General features: G+C 38.1%; 1 protein-coding gene across 1 annotated transcript; it reads right to left on the minus strand.

Moving 5' to 3' along the window:
• Positions 1–293: 293 nt before the first annotated feature.
• dhx32b (DEAH (Asp-Glu-Ala-His) box polypeptide 32b) lies at positions 294–21,858 on the minus strand. Its single transcript, XM_053633522.1, has 11 exons — positions 21,317–21,858; positions 20,805–20,998; positions 19,372–19,750; positions 18,924–19,157; positions 18,711–18,804; positions 18,481–18,630; positions 16,184–16,375; positions 14,482–14,622; positions 12,626–12,816; positions 9,764–9,954; positions 294–1,406 (listed from the first exon to the last, which is right to left on the minus strand). The coding sequence occupies exons 1-11, from the start codon at positions 21,539–21,541 to the stop codon at positions 1,226–1,228; spliced, it is 2,172 nt and encodes a 723-aa protein (XP_053489497.1). The 5' UTR covers positions 21,542–21,858; the 3' UTR covers positions 294–1,225.
• Between the last annotated feature and the right edge of the window lie 2,248 nt (positions 21,859–24,106).

The following is a 24,106-nucleotide window of genomic DNA, read 5'->3' on the forward strand; positions in this document are numbered from 1 at the left end:
GGCACAAAGCATGAGAATTCACCCAGGATAGAACAGCAGTCCATCACAGGGCATCATGCACACACATTCCCACACTCATTCACACATACAGTTGAGGTCATGAGTTTATAATCACCTTGCAGTATCTGCAAAATGTTAATAATTAAGAAAAAACCCAAAACAGATCATAAAAATCCCATGTTGTTTGTTATTTAGTTCTGCCCTGAATAAGCTATTTCACATAACAGATGTTTACATAAAGTCCACAAGACAATAATAACTGAATTTACACAAATGAACCAGTTCAAAAATTTACACACGTTGGATTCTTAATACTGTGTGTCATTACCTGGATGATCCATGACTGTTTTTATGTTTTGTGATAGTTGTTCATGAGTCCTTGTTTGTCCTGAGCAGTTAAACTGCCCACTGTTCTTCAGAAAATCCTCCAGGTCCTGCACATTCTTCGCTTTTCCAGCATCTTCTGCATATTTGACCCCTTTCCAACAGTGATGGTCAGATCCATCTTTTCACACTGACCTGAAGGACTCGCACACAACTATTAGAAAAGGTGCAAACATTCACCGATGCTCAAGAAGGCAACACGATACATTAAGAGCCAGAGGGGTGTAAACTTTTGAACAGGATGATCAGTGTAAATTGTTATTATTTTGTTTAAAGATCTTTATATTTTTGATTTAGTACTGCCCTTCAGAAGCCACAGAAGATATTTACATGTTTCCCAGAAGGCAAAATAATAACAATAACTGGTTTATTATTATAGTGCAATTAAACAAACGTATTAGCCGAGCAGATAAATACATAAACGCATTGACAGAACATATGACACACATTAATTAAACCTACATTTTTAGAGTCATCAACAGGGAACCCTGCATCTACAGTAATACTGTTGACAGAAATATTGTAGTTTTTATGCAAAAAGAGTACACAAACGCTAACTAGTAGCTACCTAGCTAACTAGTGAACAACAACTAATTTTGACCTACAGCTCAATGGCTGCAGCTACTGCACAGCAGTATTCAAATACATATTTCTTATACTTACTTCTTAATCCCTCAGCATTACATTAAACTAAGATGCTATTTCTAGAGGTCCATATATTATAGCTTCAAACCACGTTCAGTACACTGTTCTGCATCGTTACACAAGTGATTAAACACTGTTAATTTTTTTACATGTTCATTTTCATGTTTTTTTGAGGCTATGGTGTGATATACCATGGTCACTGTATGACACAGCGTTCATAGGAATGTTCTTCACTGGCGATGTTGTTGAGGGTCGGCGCTTTGCTCTCGTCCTGACCCGGTGCTGCTGAGCCATGCTTTATAACATACTGCAGTATGTCTTTACTCTCACTAGAAGGCAGGTTGTAGAAGAAATACTGAGGAGTCATCTGGATGAGCCTGGTCGTGATACAAGAACACACAGAAGTGTAAAAAACTCCCAGAAATCGAAACCCTTAAGGCAGTGGTTCAGTGTATTTTATTGCTTTTCAAATAGAATGTGCATAAATGAAAAACCCCTTGCAACTTTTCAGACCCCAAAAAAGCGCCTAACAACAAATCTAGAGTATTTTTGAACAAATCTTAGCAACATTCCAAATGTGGCCAGTACTGTCCTGCAAGCGCGAGGTCTTGTTTTCCCGCTGTACTCACACCTCTCTCTGCGTCTGCTCTGTTCAGTGAGTGGCTGAGAGCCGGAGATTTAACAATGTCATGGATAACGAGACCCGTGCTTGGTCCCAATTTACATCATTCTTATGCAAATGTTTTTAGAACGCAAGACGAATGTAATACAACATGTTTTACATGTAAAATAGTTCACGTTATTACAGCCTAGTTCTCTTGTTCAAAGTAGTTCTAGTGTTCAGAAACATTTTTGATCATTCAGCTTCCATACCTGTCCGTTATATAGTTTTATAAAAGTCAGAAAAGTTATTTAAAAATTCATGAAAGTTATGAAAAGTAATTTAAAAAAGTACAAAAACACAAAATAAATCTATCCATCTATCAAAAACAGATTATAGATTAGGTTATATATAGACAGATTTTATATAGAATAGATAATCGTTATACCTGGTCTCCTCCAATATTTGGGGGAGGGGGGGAATCGTGCCACATGATAGGGGAGGCTTGGGGGGGCTTTAGTTACAAAAGGTTGAGACGCTCTGCCTTAAGGAGATTATGAACATACTTGCAACAATCAAAATTGTTCCACATGCCCACCTTTTCAGCTTTTATAGCTTTGAAAACTGAATTAAAAAAAAGTTGCACATAGGTCCATAGAGGATAAAAATGTCCATGTCCAAAAACTGTAATAAAAATATTATATATTTTTTTCCCCCCACTTTCACTAATGTCCTTTTTTTTTTTAACCAGCATCAGTTCTGATCATAATTATCAAACATTCATTCAGTTTCAGAATTTTAACCCTTTAAACACCAGTTTCTTTACATAAGGGAAAGATCTTCAAAGCTCGCTAACCTTCTTTGATTCATATACATGGGGTGTGATTTGTGATTTCCAATACAATATAATTTCTTTCTTTCAAACTGTTCACACACACACACACACACACACACACACACACACACACACACACACACACACACAAACCACATCTCTGATACCCATACAAACACACCCACACAATGATCGCTACATCATTTATTCAGTTGGTCTGCAGCGCTATATAATACAGGAGAATCAGAAAAAAGGAAAAGCATGTATTTTCCCCAGAGACTAAACCTGAGAAAATAGTACACATTTCAGAAAATATATATATAAAAAAATTTAATGTTTTGAAATGTCATGGTATTAAATATTGCAGTTTGAATGGGTTTCAATGGGGACATTTTTGTCCTTAAGGTCCTGAGTGTAACTATTTTGTGTACCTAGGTTAAAATACCTTTATGAAAGCAAATGAGGGTGAAATATTAAAATTCCAATAAAAATACACACCTTTTGCTAAATGTATGCTGTTTGCATTAACACAGACAAAATGATAGTAAAGAAAAAAAAGAAAAAGACAAAAATGTCCATAACGGCGCACAAGGGTTAAGCACGTACTGCATTAGAGAACCTAACTTAATGTATTATTTGAGCATTCCTGCCATCTGTAGCCTGTAGAAAACATTTTCTGGAGTTTACATTTTTTTCTTGGAACGACCTCCCGTGAAACCATTTAGGCATGTTTGCATTTTTCTTTATGTGTTTTTGGGGCACCTTGGACTGGTTTACTGATTTCTTGGTGCAATTTAAAATGTTTCCTGGCCTAGCAAGCCCTCACTACTTTAAATGGTACAATAGCCATCACTCTTGTGAGGAATTCAACACTTTCTCATGCATTGCTGGCTTATACCTTTTAGATGAGCTTGTAAGGGTGATTAGTGTTTTTTTTTGTTATTCGCTCTGGTTTTTTGGAGTTCTATCATCGATTTTCCCCACTGGCGGACGAATATCTGCTGGTCGATTACAGTCTTATGCTCTGATAATATTCTGGACATGGTGCTCAAATATTCATCTCTGCTCTAACATCGTTTGAAGGTTTCTTCTCATCTCCCAGCTGGAATCTACAAGCAGTGTGCAGCCTTGGGAATTAGACGTCGTCCACTGTATGTTCACTGAGGATCTCCCCATAATCGTTTCAAGAGGATATCGGCTGTCTCCCCAGAATCTCATTTCTTTCCAGCAATCTGGTCTTCATCTCGCCATCTCGTTTATGTACTTTAAGTACATCAAAAAATACGGAGCCTTTGAAAATTAAATTGGCCTTAGTTCGCTTTCTAACAAGTCTTTTACCTTAAATGACTTATTTCACAGTCATTAGATTTTTTAATTTGTGACTGAGACTTTTCAGTCCCCCCCCCAAATTTCACAAGACTTCATTCATCAATTTTCTCAGTTCCTCTCTGATTTAGTGTCTTGCTATGATAGATTGCTGATTCTTGGGGATTTTAACATTCATCTCTGTTGTCCATCTAAACCTTTGGTAAAAGCATTGATACCACTATTGCCCAATGATGCAACTACCTGAAGACTAGAGATGCACTGCTGTATCGGCCAATACCAATTATCTATCTACTGATTATCTAGAAGGCTATTTTTCATGCTATGGAAAAATTATCAGGTTATTATCACGCTATGGAAAAATTATCAGGGCCGATTATATCCTGTCAATCAAAAGAGGGCTGGAAATCACATTGATTTCATGCTGTGTGTAAAGATGATGTCTCTTGCATGGAATGAAGATAAAACTGCAATTTATAAACTCTAATCTCTGCACTGCTAAAATTTTACACCGGACGCTGCAGCAGTGAAGCGGGAGTTTCGGCGTCGTGTCTAATTTTTTTTTGCTGCGCTGAATTAAATTTCCAGTACCACTGAAATATTTCACTGAAGATGAGTTCACAAAAAAGTATATTTGTAGAATAGTATATTTCATATCCAGTTAATGTTAATATATAAAAAAGTTGATATTATATATTACCAGTTTGATGCTCAATGAAATGCTTTTGTCTGTGGTGAGTGAATGTGAGACTAACAGGAGGTTTTTTAGAATTCAGTCAATGTTAATATGAATTAATAACATTCAATAAGTTAAGAAATCTTACTTTAACTTCAGAATTTAGTTCATGTTAATTAGAGTAATGTGTTTTCTGTTTATGAGACCAGTTATTGTGAAACAACTTCATGAAATAAAAACTTTATTCACATTTTTTCAGAACTGTGGAATTAATTATTATTAATTTAAAAGAAGGTATAAAGGGCAGAACTATCGGTATCGGCCGATATCACTCTGAATAATCGGTTATCAGTAATGGCAGATATAACGCTGAATCGGTTATCGGTATCGGCTGAGAAATTTAGTATTGGTGCATCTCTACTGAAAACTGTTCTTTCTTCATTAATTCAACACAAATTTCTCTAGATTTTATATTTTAAAAAATTAACTCACTTAAACAGTATTCAGGGCTCGAAATTAGCTTTTTTACTTGGTAGCACTGGTGCAACCAACTTAAAAAAGTTAGGAGCACTGGCAAAAATTTAGGAGTACCTACACACCACCACCACTCGCACTTAATATGTGTGGATTAGCTGGCGAATGCAGCATTACCTGCAACCTCTGTCCCAAAGGCTTTACAGTGATCACAGCGCATTGAGCCATTTTCATAGCAGAGCCACTCGAAGTCTTTCAGCTACTCTCTCTCTCCGAAAATTAAGCTTTCGTTTCCGCTGGTGGATCCTAGGGCTGCACTATTGTGGCCAAAATGATAATCACTGATTATTTTGATCAATATTGAGATCACATTTATTTATCACGATTATTAATTGATATTAGGGACAACATATTTTTATTGCACTTTCACATTTAAATTAGAGCTGCAACAACAAATCGATAAAATGGATAATAATCGATTATGAAAATTGTTGTCAATGAATCTCTATCGATTAGTTGGTCTGCGTGCGAAACGGGGGAGATTTACTAATTACGTTACTTCTGTTCCAAAAACATGCTTCGGAGAGTAGATACTAAAGTTGTGTCCCAAATGAAGTAATATACAATTACACTCTGCACTATCATCTAGTGTGTGGATTTTAGAAAGGTAATATGATCTAAAATGGAACACTAGCGTTTTTTTTACTAACCGGAAGTATAAGCCGCTTCCTACATGACGTCATATGCATGTAATGCGACGGTGCTAGCTTTAGCCTAATACCCAGAGTCACCGTACATGAATTTCTTTTCTCTCAATGACCATCAGACGGAGGCGAAATCATCAAGTGACTGAGGAAGAAAATGTGCGACCTCCAGGTCCTCTAAGACAGTTGGGCATTTTATATTAAAAACCGCAGAGAAGATTTATAAACTTTATAAAGCGCAGTTTGTGAAGCACGAGCATGACAGTGATGCTGTCACGAGTTGCTTAAAAGGTTTAGTTTAATTTAAGTTTATTGACATTATATGCTGTATCAGTGTAACTTATGTTCTTTATTATAACAGAAGTGATCTATTAGTAATGAGGCCACGTTGCTCCTCACGCACTGTGTGAATTCTGTTGTTTATTATAACGGAAGTGATCTATTAGTAACGAGGCCACGTTGCTCCTCACACGCTGTGTAAATTCTGTTGTATATTATAACGGAAGTGATGTGTTAGTAACGAGGCCGCGTTGCTCCTCACACGCTGTGTAAATTCTGTTGTTTATTATTACAGAAGTGATGTGTTAGTAACGAGGCCGCGTTGCTCCTCATGCTCGGTGTAGACGCGCTGATACAGAGAGGGAGCGCGAGTAAGATCTGTAATATCTAATTAAAACATTATGATCAAAAGTAAACAAGTAAAATAATATGTCTAAAGGCATTGAGTAACAGAAACCACAAGGTTTAATTCAGTGCTTTTTGTGCATCCATAAAAAGTAATGCATAAATACTACTATATATATATATATATATATATATATATATATATATATATATATATATAAACATATATATATATATGTGTGTGTGTGTGTGTGTGTGTGTGTATATATATATATATATATATATATATATATATATATATATATATATATAATACACATATACACACACACAGACACACACATATATATATGTTTATATATATAATTATATATAATTAAAAATATACAGTCTTATATAATTAGACAAACAGTTGTGTAAAGTTTTAGTTTGAAATATATATATTTCAAACTAAAACTTTACACAACTGTTTGTCTAATTATATAAGACTGTATATATAAAATAATCGGGTAACTAATCGATTATGAAAATAATTGTTAGTTGCAGCCGTAAATGTCTAACTAAAAAACACTATGATCAAAAGTAAAATATGTCTAAAGGCAGCGAGTAACAGAAACCACAAGGTGCAGTGAAAGTGAGTTTTTATTATTAATTTAGGACTGGAGTTTAATTCTGTGCTTTTTGTGCATCCATAAAAATTATTCTATCTATCTATCTATCTATCTATCTATTAATAATATATTCTTGTGTGTGTGTTGGGTTTTTTTCTGTTTTGGACAAACAGTTGTGTAAAGTTTTAGTCTGAATTTATATTTGTAACACTCAGTTTGTGGATTTTATTTTAAATAAACAAACAAAAAAAAGTTTGCCATGTCCCATCTGATCAATAGATTAATTGAAAAAAAAAAAATAAAACAATCAGCCAACTAATCGATTATGAAAATAATCGTTAGTTGCAGCCCTAATTTAAATAAACAGACCGCTGCTTTCACCTCCATGTTGTGCTACATTCCAGCTAATGTACAAATCTTTGCATCAAATTAGACTGGTCCATAAAGTTCATCATCTCGTAGAAGCAAAATATAAATAAAATTGTACCCAAAATATAGGATAAGTAAAAATAAAAATACCATCAACCAAATCAAAATATGCAATAAAATAGAACAATACGCAACCAAATGAAAGCAATTCAGGCCTATGCAGAAAAGGCAATAACAATGTTTACAGGAGGAGAGACGCAGCCAAATCACCCAATAGAGTGACGCAGGGACGTCATTTTGTACTGAAACCCGGAAGTTATCATCACGCCGGTTCCCTCGACAAAAACCCAACAGGATTTTCACACAGGTTTTTGGATTATTGCAAAAAAAAAAAGCTCTATGCTCAACAAAAGTTTACAATACTAACACGTTTTTTCCATCAAGATAATTTTCACAAATGAACACAACTTTTATGAAGTCTGAAGCCTAAATACAATCGGCAGAAATAAAACTAACAGAAATAATACAAGTGTTTTCCTGTTCGGCGTGATGACGTTTAATGTCCCCGACAACGTCTGTAGTCCCATTTAGCAACATGTCAGTGTCATGATTTCCCCTCACGCAAGCGCTGGAGCTCGCGGCCATGTCTTTTAGTGACACGGACTTTGTTTACTTTCTACATGTGCATTTATTATGATTTCTGTCCTGTCTCCGCCCCTGTATTGTCACTGGTTGTTCCCTTATGCGCCATCATTAGTCTCAACTGTTTTGTGTTCACACTTAATTACGTTTGTCCCTTAATTACGTTTAAACCCCTCGTGTCTCATTGTTCGATGCAAAGTACTGAGTGAGTTTTCCGTGTACTAAGCGTTTGTGCATAGTTGTTTCGACCTCGTTGTTTGGTTCTTGTTTAGCCTTGTTTATGCCCATTTGCCGATCGCCTGACCTTTTGCTTGTTTTTGACCACGCTATTGTTCAACATTTTGGATTTGTATGCCTCTCTTCAATAAAGCTCTTATCTGCACTTGTATCCGTCCTAAACCCTCATTACGTGACCATTAGCAACCGCCTTTTTCAATACATGTAAAAGCTCTAAAAAATCATGAGTGAGGTTTTACTGGCATATTTTATGTCGTAGAATAAAACGTGAAAATATTCTGAGCTTGTGTTCATCACAGACCTTATTTCAGGCTTTTAACCAAAAACCCATTCAAAAAACCGATTCAAAAAACCCACTGACTTTGGGGTGGAACCGGAAGGTCTAAAATGCTAACTCGTTTCCGTGTTTTGGCATACAAAATGACGTCATCTCTGTGCCACTCTATGATGATTGGCTGTAAGTTTATTAAGCACTTGATTTGATATGCAGCAGAGTTTTCTATGAGTGGAGGACAAACTTTAAACGTCAATATCGCAGTCGATCATGTTCATGTAATCGTGGGCATTCAAAATCGCAATCACGATTGATATTCGATTAATTGTGCAGCCCTAGTGGAGCCACATTCACCATATAATTGCCATCGCCAACTCCAGGAAATACATTATCTGTAACGTTAGGGGGCTTACAAAAGATATCTCTGTGTTCTTTTCATCTTCTCTCATCAGCTCTTTACATTTTGCATGATAGTTAGCTCCCTGTTACATGATAAAGGGAGTGATTGACAGCTAATATTAACCAATCTAAAATCTGCATTAAAGTGAAGAATGTAAAGATGTTGTTTAATTGGTTATGTAATGTTGGATAGGACCGGTCACTGTATCAGCTCACAGCAGGCACATACTGTGCAGTAATCAGCGAACGTTTTGTAGAGAAATGAAAACAGGTCACACCACAATAATTATCTGCACTCCCACAAATGCCCCCAAATATATATATATATATATATATATATATATATATATATATATATATATATATGCCAAAATTGCGACCAAAAAGGTCACAATTTCGAGCCTTGAGTATTATTGATGGAAATGTAAGTTTTCAAAAAGAAAGAAGACTAACAACAAAACTCTAATTTTACTCTTGCTACACTAGAAACTAGACACTAATAGATAATCAGTTTTCATTTTAGACCCTTTTGATGCAACTTTTTTAACAGACAGAATCTTTACCTCTCTAAATATAAGCTTCCCTCACTATGCATCTTCTGTGTAAATAAGGTGGCTTCCACTATGCTACGCCTCTTTTCTTTTGTTGCTGTTGCAGTGGGGTACCTTTCCTAACCCCACTGCAATATTTCTAGCTACAGACGGCAAGAATGCTCAAATAATACATTGAGTTCGGTTCTCTGATGCAGAGAATGTAGTACATGCTTAAGAAATTAAATGTTAATTCAGTTGTCAAAGCCACAAAGCTATAAAAAGCTGTGAAAAGTGGGCATATGGAAACAATTTGATTGTTGCGAGTACTGACTAGGAATGAAGCAAGTAACACCACATGTAAAAAAAAATATTGATTATATTACTAACAACTGCTCCATTACATGCAAACAGGAATACAGCTGTACTTACTCATGTGCTGAAATCTGGGTGACGGTTCTGATGCAGTTATTCTCAGACAGTGTGTGCTCATGATACAAAACCCACTCAGGAAGGTTCTGCTTGGGCGACTCAGCTCCATAGACAGAGAGAGGATGGATCTGAGCAACATGCTTGTGGGTAAGAATGAAGTAATTCCCTGTCCCATCAATGTCCCTGGCCACCTGAGATATCAGACAGTACAGAGGATAAGTGTAAAACATAATCATTCAGCTGTGGGTGAGAACCTTTTGACCAGAAAGTCATACTGGCACACAAAATCAAATACTGATTTGCTAACTTAAATTTTCATATATTAGTCTGGGATTTGAAAAAAAAAGTTACAGGTTTATTTAGAAGGAAAAGCTCAGCATCAAGGGCAAGCATGTGGCTTGGTTAAATGTAACAATGCCCTGTGATAAAAAACATTGTAGTCAAGAATTATTGCAGCTGAAATTAATTAATTAAATAACAAGCAGATGTGAATTCACTTTGTGTTTTCATTTTATGAGCAACATTTGTGATTAAATATATTATACTGTATTAGTAGTATATACTAATATACACCGATCAGCCACAACATTAAACCCACCTGCCTAATATTGTGTAGGTCCCCCTTGTGCTGCCAAAACAGCCCTGACTTGACGAGGTATGAACTCCACAAGATCTCTGAAGGTGTGCCGTGGTGTCTGGCACCAAGACGTTAGTGGCAGGTCCTTTAAAGGAGACCTATTTTGAGCCTTTTTACGAGGTGTAATATAAGTCTCAGGTGTTCCAGAATGTGGCTGACGTTTCAGCTCAAAATACTCCACGGATCATTTGTTACACCATGCTGAAAAGGCCCCATTTGGGTGGAAGCAAAAACACCCCGTTTTCGTGTGTTTCTTTAAATGCAAATGAGCTGCTGCTCCCCGCCCCCTTTCCGGAAGAGGGCTCTGCCTTTACAGCTCCTGCTTCAAATACTACAGCGAATGTGCCTTTACAGCTCGTGCTTCACATACTAAAATGATTCGCTCGAAATGTACACAGCTTTGAAAAAGACAATCATCTTACTTTATTGTGCATAATAAAAGGTGCGGTTACGAATTATACAGCCAGTAAGTGTTTTAGGGTTAAAAATAAAAATGCCGACATAGCTCTGGTGAATATAATCAGAGACAATAGTAACTTTTGCCGCATTAGCCATGGAATCTGCTAACAAGCACATTCGGAAAGGCGATTTGAAAACATTCACAAAATATAAAATATGATATTTACGTCTTCTGGATATGAAGCTCGATCACGAACAGTTGGTACTGATCCATGATTGAGAATCAAGTTTTTAGCAAATCCTGCTTTGTATTGACCCTCGTTCCCAAAGCAGTTTGGTGTAAAATGATTTAAGGTATTTTTTTTTAATTTCCTTTATTTTTTATAAAATAAAACTTCTCCACTGCGTCTTCAGTGGCTCTGATGCCCAGAGGACATGAAGACTCTTATTTTCACTCTTACAGCCAACAACAGAACACTTAAAAAGCTTACAAAGCTGACACATTCTGCTCATCACTGTAGTTGCTCCAGCACAGAAAACATGTTGGACTGTGTGCAGCTCACACAGGGGAGGATCTATGCTAATAGGGCGGGGATCCGTCCAATGTGACATCACGTTAGGGCGAAAATGAAAACAGCTCATTTTGAGACACTGTTTATGATTTATTGGGAATATTAAAAAGGACTGCGGGGAGTTTTCCCCTTCCAGGGCGGATTTTTACCATTCTAGGGTGGGTGAGTACACACTCTGCCGACACACATTTATGTTCAAACACCATTTAAAAGTGAGTTTTGCATAATAGTCCTTTAAGTCCTGTAAGTTGCGAGGTGGGGTCTCCATGGATCGGACTTGTTTGTCCAGCACATCCCACAGATGTTTGATTAGATTGAGATCGGGGGAATTTGGAGGCCAAGTCAGTCAGCATTTGTCATGTTCCTCAAACAATTCCTCAAAGTGAATTTTTTTTGCATGTGGCAGGGAGTATTATCCTGCTGAAAGAGGCCATGCCATTAGTGAATATCGTTGCCATGAAGGGGTGTACTTGGTCTGCAACAATGTTTAGGTATGTGGTATGTGTCAAAGTAACATCCACATGAATGCCAGGACCCAAGATTTCCCAGCAGAACATTGCCCAGAGCATCACACTGTGTCCACACCCCACAAATTCTGCCGTTTTGGAGAGGCTCTGACCCAGTCATTTAGCCTTCACAATTTGGCCCTTGTCAAAGTCGCACAGATGCTAATGCTTGCCAAGTTTTCCTGTTTCCAACACATCAACTTCGAGACCTGTTCACTTACTGCATAATAAATCCCACCCCTTGACAGGTGCCATTGTAATGAGATGTTACTCACATCACTGGTCAGTGGTTTTAATGTTATGTCTGATCAGTGTATACCAATAACAACAACAATAATGTTTAAATTCAAGTTAAAATACTTCACCAATTTTTTTTTAGAGTAAGTATTTTAATTAAAAATGGAAAAAAATCTATAAAAATGTAAGTACTTTTCCTATGTCCAAGTACTTTTGGAAGTGATCATTTTTCAAAATTTCACTGTGCTTCTTAGTAATTGTATCCTTATCTTGTTTTCCAGAATTTCACATCATGCTTGATTAACATTCTATACCACTTTTTTCATCAGCTAGAAAATTCCTAGTAGATTCATGTCAGCTGTATAACTATTATCTTTATGCACATAAGCATAAAAAAAACCTCGATGAACAGTCAAAAGACCCTGTTATATCTTTAAACAGCAGGAAAGGTTAAAGTTAGAGAAGCTGGTACTGGATCTAATCAGAGCCAGGCTGATCGTGAAGGCTGTACCTGCATGAAGAAGCCAGCCAGCAGAGCCAGTTTGATGTTCAGTGTGTTTGTCTTTGAGCCAAAGGCTGAACATGACACTGGCAGCTCTAAACGTTTCAGGATCTCAGTGAGCTCTGCTCGAACTGCATCGGCCATCTGAAGGGCACTTAAACTCAGGAAATGCTCATCACACCAGCGCTCGATGCTGCAATCTGAGGGACAAATCAAACTGGTTAGTCCAAAATTATTCACCAGTGAATCACAAGGATACTGCTCTGTATTTGCTTACGCGTTTAACAAAGAAAAAAGGTACAACCTTGGATGTGTTGATGTTTTTGGTTGGGAGACATTTATTTAACATTTATGAGGCGTGTCGACTGTCAGGGCTTTGTAACCGTCATGGAGCTTTGAAAAGTTTACACTTTGTGGTTTCTCTGACTGTTATACCGCCGGCAGAATGGAAACTGACTTATTGGTCATCTTAAATCAGTATAAATTATTATTTTTTTCTAATCGCTGAAATTCTGTTATAAGATTAGTCAGGACACCATTGGGTTTCTGTGTGTAGAGTATCGTGACTCTGTGGCTCTGTTTACATTAGTGCGTTTTCGTTTTAAAATGAAAACAATCCTTGTCCACACTGGCGTTTCCGCTTAGTTTCAGAAACGATCTCTGTCCACACTACACGACCGAATATGCATGTCACATGACCATTCATGCACAAAACACTGTATACAACTGCCACAATAAAATCATAACATTTAATCCTAGTAGGCTAGGTAAAAAAAGAAACATTTATGAAAAACTGCAAACCCTTAAACCCTGAGTGGCTACTTTCATTTGAGCCAGTAACTGCGTGATGAATAAATTCAATGCTGAGCACAGGCACAACCAAAACAGTCAGAAATTCCATTTCGTTTTTTTTCTTTTAATTTATTTATTAATTTTCATGTGATTCATTTACATGTGATTCATTTTCATGTGATTCATTAACATGTGATTCATTTACATGTGATTCATTTACTGATTTACTTCTCTTTAAATCCAGTTTTAGACTGTGATATTACAAAAGTCTTTCCAGATTGTTACTTGCCACACTATGAGATAACCCCAATAAAATTGCCTAAATTCCATAATATAATTTGTTCACCATATTAGGTTTAAATCCTCTAAAAAGAGATTTGCAATTGAATAACATTACTCTGTTCCAATTCACATCCTTCAAAGCATTGGCATGTTTTGTTTACTCTCACAATCCCCCAAACACACACACACACCCAAAGTCTCCATAAAACAAATGAGACAGCAGTGTTTCCCAAAATAACCAAAAGTTGTCCATAATGTGAAAACAACTTGGAGAGTAAGCTGAACTAACCAACAAAATTAACAAGACAAAAAGTTCCAGTGAGAGAAAAAGCCCCTACTGACTTCAAGTCTGATAAACAGTCTGCGCACAATAACAAATATAATATCCTTAAGTTTTAAAGACTTGTAACAAATAATATAACAGTGTAACATGTAAAGTCCATTTCTTGGCCTCTGGTAAAAAAGAGGTAATTGTTGGCAAATCGCTATGTTATAAGTGGAATAACACACTCCAGACGATGCTGTTGTATGAAAATAATCCACTTCAGGGTGGTAACATGCATGTATAACCGCACAGTCTGGAGTGTATTATTTCTTACAAAAATTATGTTAACATGACTAGACCTGTTTTTGTTTGTTTGATTTTTTTCAAATTTTCTGATTGAAATGACTCAAGATCATGTCATGAACAAAATGCTATTTGTGTCTCTACTACCTGATTTAGTCTGCAGGTTTGAATACATGATAACTATATTATCATATTTGCATTGCTGTTATGAGCCATGACTTACTTGAGCTGTGCTGGCTGTGTTTGTAGGCATTGTACACATTGACTAGGGTGAAGTGGTCTCCTACTGTGTGATGGAACCTCTGATGGCACTTTAAGGCCTGCTGTTTGAACTCCACAGGAGGGACCAGGAAACAACTTGGAGCTGAGACAGACACACAATATCACTTAGTAATCATTATCACGACAATCATCTGTGCGTCAATACATCTCCAGTATTAGCACTATGTAACCCATCTGAGTTGGAAGCATACTGATGTACTTTAGACTTTATTGAGTTCCACAAGTCATAGCAATAATCTACAAGAGAGGTCAGATCACACGGACATCTACACTCGTACTCACACTTAGGTCATAATGATTAAAAAAAATATGATGTTTGTGTTTTTTTTAAAAAAAGATGTGAAATTAATAAAGTATTGTGGCTTAGAGGTTAGCACGTTTGCCTTGCACCTCCGGGGTTGGGCGTTCGATTTCTGCCTCCGCCCTGCGCATGTGGAGTTTGCATGTTCTCCCTGTGCTTTGGGGGTTTCCTCCGGGTATTACGGGTTCCTCCCCCAGTCCAAAGACATGCATTGAAGGCTGACTGGCATGTGTAAATTGTCCATAGTGTGTGAATGGGTGTGTGTGTGCGATTGTGCCTTGTGATGGGTGGTCACCCTGTCCAAGGTGTTCCCTGCCTTGTGCCCCTAGTTCCCTGGAATAGGCTCCAGGTTCCCTATGACCCTGTTTAGGATAAGCGGCACAGAAAATGGATGGATGCATTGTTCTGTCCATAGAATTCCCTAACCATTGTCTGTAATGTAACCAAAGCTTATTGTGTGGCAAAATAATTGTTTACTTTGGATATCATTTATAATAAATTGAATTATTCATTGATTTTATATTATTTTTGTGGCCATATTATTAAAGCAATAAGCCACACAAAGGGGAATAAAACATTTTGGGATCACCCACTCATTGATTATTTTGCTATAACAGCACGCATTTCAAGGTGATGTTTCATTCCTTACTTAGCAAAATGTGTAGCATAGAAATATTTGTTATCTTTGTTAATTACAATAAAATTTTCTGTGGTTTTAAAATACATATCAGATTGGCACACCCAACAGATTTCCCCCTGTGGGCCCTGACTACTAACCACTCCTGCTTCACCATGCTCCACTTCCTGTTTACAGACTATATAAAGCTAGTTCAAACTCTCAGCCACTGCGAAGCCTTGACAACCTCTGCGAAACTTAAATCTTGTAATTGCTATTTCAATGTTGTTAACCTTTGTCTTGTTCTATGACTACTCTTTGAACTTGCTCTTTTTCTGAACTATTCTTGAATTTCTGTGCCTCATTCCGACTCTCATTTTGGATTGGATTTTTATTAATGATAAACCTTCTGCACATAGAATCTCCCATGCCCTGTTCATTACAGAGACAAAGGACTGATGAGATATGGCAAGTTAGCATCTGATTTATGCTACATTTCAGTCTTAAGCAGCCCAACTGTGATAAATGCTTCACAGAAATACAAAGGATTTTACTGTATGTTGTCTAATAAAACACAATGATATTAATGATGAAAAAAACAGGTAGCAGTATACAGGTAATAAGTATAGGGTGTGGACAGGGCAGAACCAGAAAAGGGGTGTGGAAAACAAAGACACAAGAAACATTTCTGGTATCTTTGTGCCTCGCTACATTAGATGAAATTACCTGTAAGCATGGCAGCAATTGTGAGCACCTCACTCACACAGTCAAATTCACAGGAAGCCAGAAGTGTTTTAGCCATCTGGGGCTCCAGAGGAAATTCAGACATAATTATTCCAATCTCAGACAGATTACCATCGTTATCCAGAGCCGCCAGGTAGTCCAGTTCTTCTAAAGCCTGCATGAGGCCCTCAGGATCTGCAAGTGGATCAAAAATGTTCTATAAGAAATTATATCCGAAGAGTTATCCTATATCCTGCCAAATCCTCGAACAGGGCAGCTACTTCTTTATGGAAAACCACTCAATGAGCAAATCTTTTGCTCTGTGTATGAGAATGAAAATGAACGAGAACTTGCATTATATACAGTAAATTATCTGCAGCTTCAGTGTTTCAATTTTAACTAAAACAACTCCTAATATTCCAGTTCATCATTACTACATACTGTTTGAACAGACTTTCTGCTGTCTCTCTTTCTACTAATGATGTGCGTATGGATGTTCCTAGAGCCCCAGGCATTCAGAAGCAGGTCATCTCTGGAACAAAGAGGCCAGTGAGAGTGCTCTTAGTTCAGCTTGCAACCCAGTAATGCAGCTGGCGCCATCTGTGCCCGATCTGTGGGCCAAGAGAAACCTGGCTGACCCTAGCTAGCACATGCTGAAGGAAGGAATCAGCTTATTCTTGTTGAACTCTGATGGACAGAAGCAGCTTTTTTTTTTCAGTGAGTAAACAGCAAGAAAATGCCCAGAATTTTACCACAAGAACCTTAGCGTATATCAGTGGATGGGACGGCTTTATGCTAACAGCATATTCAATAAAACATGTATTGGTAGAACCGATAATTTACTGCAGAAATGTTAGGATTCATAAGCAACTAGCTGAGTGAGAAGGTTTACTGTATAGACGTGTTACAAAATGAACATAAGTGTATGCCCAGTCAATATACTGTAGTAAGATATATTTACTGTTAATATACTGTCTTATTTGTAGACATTTATAGATCTGAGCATCACTGCAGTATAAAAATTATTCTTATTGTCATGAAGGAAAAATAGCAAATAAATAAAAACAATGTGTCTGCTCAAATAGGAACAAAACATACTTAATATATTAAAAAAACAATTATGATAGTAACTAGACATGCTGAAAGAAAATATTAAATGGTGAAACGCAGCATGTTTACCATCAACAGCTTTTCTGCTGGTTCAATAATGCTAAATGACTATTTTATAGAGAGAAAAAAAAGCACATTCCACCTTTTTGAACAGTTAATCTATTTCAATATCTCCCATGTAGATACAGATAGATTTTTTATGATAGTAGACTAACTGATCATATGATCCTGTCAAGCTACTCATCAACAGTATGTTGGTTATGGCTGGTGTGATCTTGGAGAGAATGTTTAAGTAAAAAAAAATTTCCACGGATGTATACAAAGCAACAGTAAAGGCTAAAGCCTGCTGTAACTGCTACTTAAAGTCCCCATGAAATCGAAAGTGAAGTTTTGTGGCTTTTAGTATGAATATGTTAGCCTTAAGGTTGTCTATAACCTAGTGTGCTCCAAAACAGTAACAAAATTCACATTTACAAGATTGTTGCACTCAATTTACAGTCTTTCTCTACAACCAGTATGGATCAACACTTTTGATGACACCATTCTGCACTTCATCGTCTCATCAGATTTTCTGTCCAATCAAAAGCTAGAATCTGAAGTCTCCCACCCCCAACATTATAAAAATCCAAGGTATTAACTGTCAAGAATGACTTAGTCTGGGCATTGAGGTAAGCTAAATGCTATTGGCTATTTAAAAAAGGGGAGGGGTCACTCAATATTTCCCTGATTCCCGTTTCAGTGGAAATTACGTCAACACATCGAATAATGCATCAAGGCACTTTAATGTGGGGACTTTAGTAATTAGTGGCTACTCCATTTTTTATCAACTGAAGAGTCCACTATCTTGCCTTCTTGGTTTTGCATTGGCTTGAGGTTTGTGAATTAACAGGTCAAGTCAAAGTTCACCTACAAAAAGTTCATTGTGTCTTGAAAATGTGTCTTGTACAACCCGCGTCCTTTCTGTTTCAGTAAACTGGCTTTTCTGTTGAGCCGAGAAAGCAAAAAAGTTACGTTTTTATGTCTCTTGCATCACCATAGCAATAGGGTCAAAAATCATAAATGCTTCTGCTAAACTTCAGATGTTGGAACATCTGTAGAAAGAATTTACTTGATCTACGGATGCATCATGGGCTTTCTTACTTACAGGTGTACAGTGTTTATGAGTGTGTGTGGCTGAGAGTGTGTCTCACCTGGCCTATCAATGAAATCACAGTGACCCAACCCAGCGATTTCCATCCTCTTAAGGAAAAGCACCGTGGAAGTGATGTCTGACTCCAAGATGTGAGGCACATTCTCAGTGGGAAGGGACGTGTTCTCCAGGTACAAACAGAAACACTTCCCTAAAATCAACACCGTTCATATTACACAAGAATAAGAGCTAAATTGAGGTTCACAACTTTTAATTGTTTTATTCACTCACCTGTTGGACCAATCAGTTGTTTGCGGCATTCAGCTTGGCTTTTGCTGATTGGTTGAATAACAATAGAGCTGGCTCTGATTCGAGGGTTGTACACCTGTGAAATATAAATGTCTGTATCTTAGCACATCAAAAATGAATCACATATCAACCAAATCAATGTACAATCATAATTACAAAAGTCAACAATAATTTCATTGTGAAATTACTACATACATATCTTTTTTGTACTCCAGCATCAATGATGAAGCGAATGCTATGCATGGCCCAGAATAAGTCTTCAGTTGGACCACACGTGAGGAAGACCCTCCTGCACCTACCCTCCGGTTCTGTAAGTACAGGCAGACTGTGCTCCTGCTCTGGACAGACTGACACGGGAATGAGCTCACCTAGTGATGAAGCTACACCAGCCCCTTCCCTCCGCAAGATGGCACGAGCACATTCAATCTCCTTTGAGAAACAGAAGGAGGAATGATGGGTTGAGGAGACTGACATGACAATATGACTGTTTGCACTCAAGGCACAACTTATAAACCACACATTCTGCTTGCTCACTTACACTCATTTTTGTTCATTCTTCACTCATCATTCAAATGAAGCTCAAACAAACACACAGATGCTCAATACTTGAGCTTCTAAATAATTTTGACAACATTCATCTTACTTGTTCAGTAGCCAGAAACACTACAATATCTCCATGCTCTTGAGACTGGTGGACTTCCAAAGCCAGTTGGAGAGAGGCATACAAATAGTCTTTGACACCTCCCCTCCCAGTGCCATACACCATTTCAGAAGGTCGTTCTGCCTCAAGCTGGATCAGGGGCACGTTTCCGTAGTGGCGTAGAAGCTTGTCGGAGGATCGAGGTGCAGTGAGGATGACCAGACGCAGCTCAGGCCGCGCCAGCAGCACATCTTTAAGCAGGCCGAGTAGGAGGTCTGTGCTGACCGTGCGCTCCTGAGCCTGATCGATCAACACCACACCATACTGCTCCAAGAGTGGGTCGGACATCATCTCACTAAGCAGCATGTGATCAGTGCAGTACCTAAAAAGGTATTCATTACATTAACGTACAATTAATATGTTATTATTGATGTCATAACAGCAAATGATATATTGGTGTGTATCCACACTGTGGTACCATATAATATGTCTTCTTTTCGTTATTTCAATACCCCATCCATCCATTTTCTGTACCTCTTATCCTACACAGGGTCGTAAGGAGCCTGGAGCTTATCCCAGGGAACTAGGGGCACAAGGCAGGGGGACACACTGGACAGGATGCCAACCCATCGCAGGACACAATCTCATACACACACACACACACACACTACGGACAATTTAGGGATGCCAGTCAGCCTACAATGCATGTCTTTGGTCTGTGGGGGGAAACCGGAGTACCTGGAGGAAACCCCCAAAGCACGGGGAGAACATGCAAACTCCACACACACAGGGCGGAGGTGGAAATCGACCCCCAACCCCAGAGGTGCGAGGCAAACATGCCCCACCCCCCTATTTCAACACCCATTTATTAAAATTTTACATATTTTCAAAATATCATTAATTAATCATTAAAATTATTTTTTTTCAAACAAAACAAAAAACCAGAGAAGTCATGTGTGGGACTTTATGCAAACCTTAATCTATAAATAACACAAACAAAAAAAACCTGCAAAGTAAAAACGCAACAAATGCAAAGCCCTCCAAGCACTTGACATTAAAATGAACCTAATGAAGGCAGACAGGGAATTCTCTGATGGTAATTTACTCAGATAATTACTGAGGTCAGTGTTGTAATTAAGTCCGCTCCTCTCAGCTGTTCTAGTCATGGTCTTTGTTCGCCAGACTGACTAATGGCCACTCTAAAGGCACCTACGGAGCATATGGATTGTATTGGGGCATGGCAGCTGTTCAAGGGGACCCCAAAATCAAGCCTGTGGGCCTTTTGTTATCTTTTCTTAGCAAGGCAGCCGTCTATGAAAGGACGTGTGTAGGGGGGAAGGGGACGCTGCTGAATAAATGCAGGGCAAAGTGTATTGTCGGTCAGAAAAGTGACCAAAAGCATGTTTGGGACAAAAGCACGAAAAAAAGTTAAGTACCTAAGCACAGTGTCGGTGGAGCAGCAGTTTTGGAAAGGGATGACGTATCCTACTTCATGGCCAATGTTCACGTCCATTTCATCGGCCACACGCAGGGCGAGATCCACTGTGCTCTGCCGGCGGATCTGAGTGCACACCACCATGCCGTGCCGGTACTGCACAGACAGGCAGAACTCTGCACACCACTGTGGGATCTGCAACAGGGACATGGACACACTTCATCACACATAATCTCAGCTTACTGGCAAACATTCTTTAGCTCACATGAACTGCTTTTGGTCTGATTTACTGACTAGGAGTCCCGTGGTGCATTTTAGTCTTAACAGATTTAAGTAAAAAATATTTCTGAGAGCTCATAGTTCTGTGTGGCCCTGATCTTTGAAATATCAGTTCATTAATACGCAGAAAATGATTAAGACCAAATGCTTAAGACTGTGTTGTAGATGTAGGCTACAAGTTAATTTTAAGATATAAAAACATAATCTAATAAATAAATAAAGGGGAAAACATACCTGAGTGCTTTGTCCAGTTTTCGCAGTGCCACTAACAATAACAAGCTGGCTGTTGGTGATGTAGTCCATGAACTCACACTTAGCTCCCCAAACTGGAAGAGCTTTCCTCTCCTTTAGTAGGTTATAATACCGTGAGGAAAAGGGAAGACCGTCGAACTGGTTGAACTCGAGAACATCATCACAGCCCAAGTCCTGATCTACAGCCATGTCCGCAGTTCCCTCCATATCTAGCGCCTTAATTTCTCCACGCGCCGTTGTGGTTAAAGAGACGAAAAAAGGTCAACAATAATGACCAGCTATAGCCTAGCCATGACTTACAATGATAACTAATAACTTACTACAGATAACTAAATAAATAAATATATTATATATAGTTCGATAACTTGGCAAAAACTCGCGCGACCTGAAAGGCTCGTCACTTCAACAGATGACCACTGAATGAAGTGGAGACTTGGTCACGTGACCTCTCCATCCTCTTCTAGCAAAAAAAAAAAAAACCATGGCGACGCTATGAAGAGTTTTAATATCCTTAATGTCTTCGTTTCCAGGGTCCCTTTTTCAAAACTGCCTTTTTTTTTTCTACTCCTAGCATCTTGCTGAACAAACACGCAGCTTGGCATGACCAACATGACAACAATTAAAATACTAAAAACACATCTCAATATAGACTTCAGAGTGAGTGTCAGTCAGTCAGTCAGTCTCTCTCTCTCTCTCTCATATATATATATATATATATATATATATATATATATATATATATATATATATATATATATATATATATATATATAAGAGAGAGAGAGAGAATTAAAACCACTGACATGAAGTGAATAACTGATAATCTCGTTACAATGGCTACAAAAGCCCTAAGGGGCCGTGCATTATAATTTGTTTTCTGTTGTTTTCTCGTGATCTCGACATAACAAAAAGTTGTTTTCTCGTGATCTCGACTTAATCGTCCTGTGTACTGGACATCCATAGTCCCGAAGTCAATGGGGTTTTTGGTTAAATGGCTGAAATAAGGTCTGTGGTTAACACAAGCTCAAGATATGTTCATGTTTTGTACTACGCCATAAAATACATCAGTAATACCCCACTCGGGATTAAAAAAAAACTTTTACGTGTCTTCAAAAGATGTTTACTATCAAATGGTACTACTGATGTTGTCGGGGACATTAAACGTCATCACACCGAACAGGAAATCTCATCTACTACAGCCTTGTTGTGTTTCTACTTGCGCTCTTGCAAACTATTCCAACTTAAACTTTCCAACTTGTAGATTTATAAATTTACAGTATTTTCCAATTGTATTGTTTTTTAAAGATTGAAATGTTGTCAGAAGCGTAGCAGTGGTGCCGTTGAAGTCATGCGACTGTCATGTAGGTTGTTTATAGCCCAGCTTTAGCTTTTTACTTCTGGCAAGTGTATAGGCCTCAAAATCTTGTGAGTCTTATCATAATGAACGAAACATGTAAGAATCATAAACTTTTGTTGGTCACAGAGTTTAATTGTGATCCAAAAGCCAATGGAAAAAATCCTATTGGCTTTTTTCAAGGGAACCAGGGTGATGCTAACTTCCAGGGTGGCCTAAAAATACGTCATCCCTGCAGGATTGACGACTTCCACATTAGTGGAAGTCTTGAGAAGGGGACACCCCTCTCTCTTAATGTGGAGATAAAGTCCATCTCTACAGGGGGCAATTATTACATTTATGATGGTGAAGATGCCAACGTGCATGTAACACCAATGCCATTCACAAAGCGCAAGATTTTCTCAGGAAAAAAATTACATCATGAGAAAACCGCTTTTGTTAAGTCAAGATCACGAGTAAACAACTTTTGTTATGTCAAGATCACGAGAAAACAACTTTTGTTATGTCGAGATCATGAGAAAAAAGGTTTTGTTATGTCAAGATCATGAGAAAAGAATAGAAAAAAAAAATGCATGGCCACTTAGGGCAGTATGATGTTCTGGGCAACGTTCTGCTGGGAAACCTTTGGTCCATTCATGTGGTTTATGTTACTTTGACACGTACCACCTACCTAATGGTATTCTCTAATGGCAGTGGGCTCTTTCAGCAAGATATTGGGCCCTGCCATACTGCAAAAGAATTTCAGGAATTGTTTGAGGAACATGACAAGAGTTCAAGGTGCTGACTTGGCCTCCAAATTCCCCAGATCCTAATCCTATCAAGCATCTGTGGGATGTGCTGCACAAACAAGTATTTGGATAAATCACTTTCTCCTATAGAGAGTGACTGCTTTTACTATCCTACCAAAGTCCTCCACTGTTACCGGAATGAGATCTGTTATTTCAGTCATGTATACATTCCTTATTTTTCTGATTTGGCTAAAACTCTCACTGAGGTGTTGGAAAGAGGTATGCCTGGCTCATTTTCCAGTTTTTAGTGTTGAAAATCGTCGGGGTTACGCATGTAATCCTGTTCCCTGAGAAGGGAACGAGACGTTGCATTTAGCATAACAGTATGGGAGCGCCTTTACACGCGCGACCGGTATCTGGAGCTTGTTTAAAATCATGCCTCTACTTATAGGCCTGCCATGATCAGGTGACGTGGCAATTAAGCACGTCGCATTATATATATATATGGCACCTGTGAACCATGCTGCCAGCCTCTATTATCTGAAGCGAAGACGCAATTCACAGGCCTGCCCTGGTATGACAAAGCTATGCAATGTCTCGTTCCCTTCTCAGGGAACAGGGTTACATGCGTAACCCCGATGTTCCCTTTCAAAGGGAACTTCGACGTTGCATTTAGCATAACAGTATGGG

The sequence above is a fragment of the Ictalurus furcatus genome, chromosome 9 (genome assembly GCF_023375685.1).
Source record: "Ictalurus furcatus strain D&B chromosome 9, Billie_1.0, whole genome shotgun sequence".
NCBI lineage: Eukaryota > Metazoa > Chordata > Actinopteri > Siluriformes > Ictaluridae > Ictalurus > Ictalurus furcatus.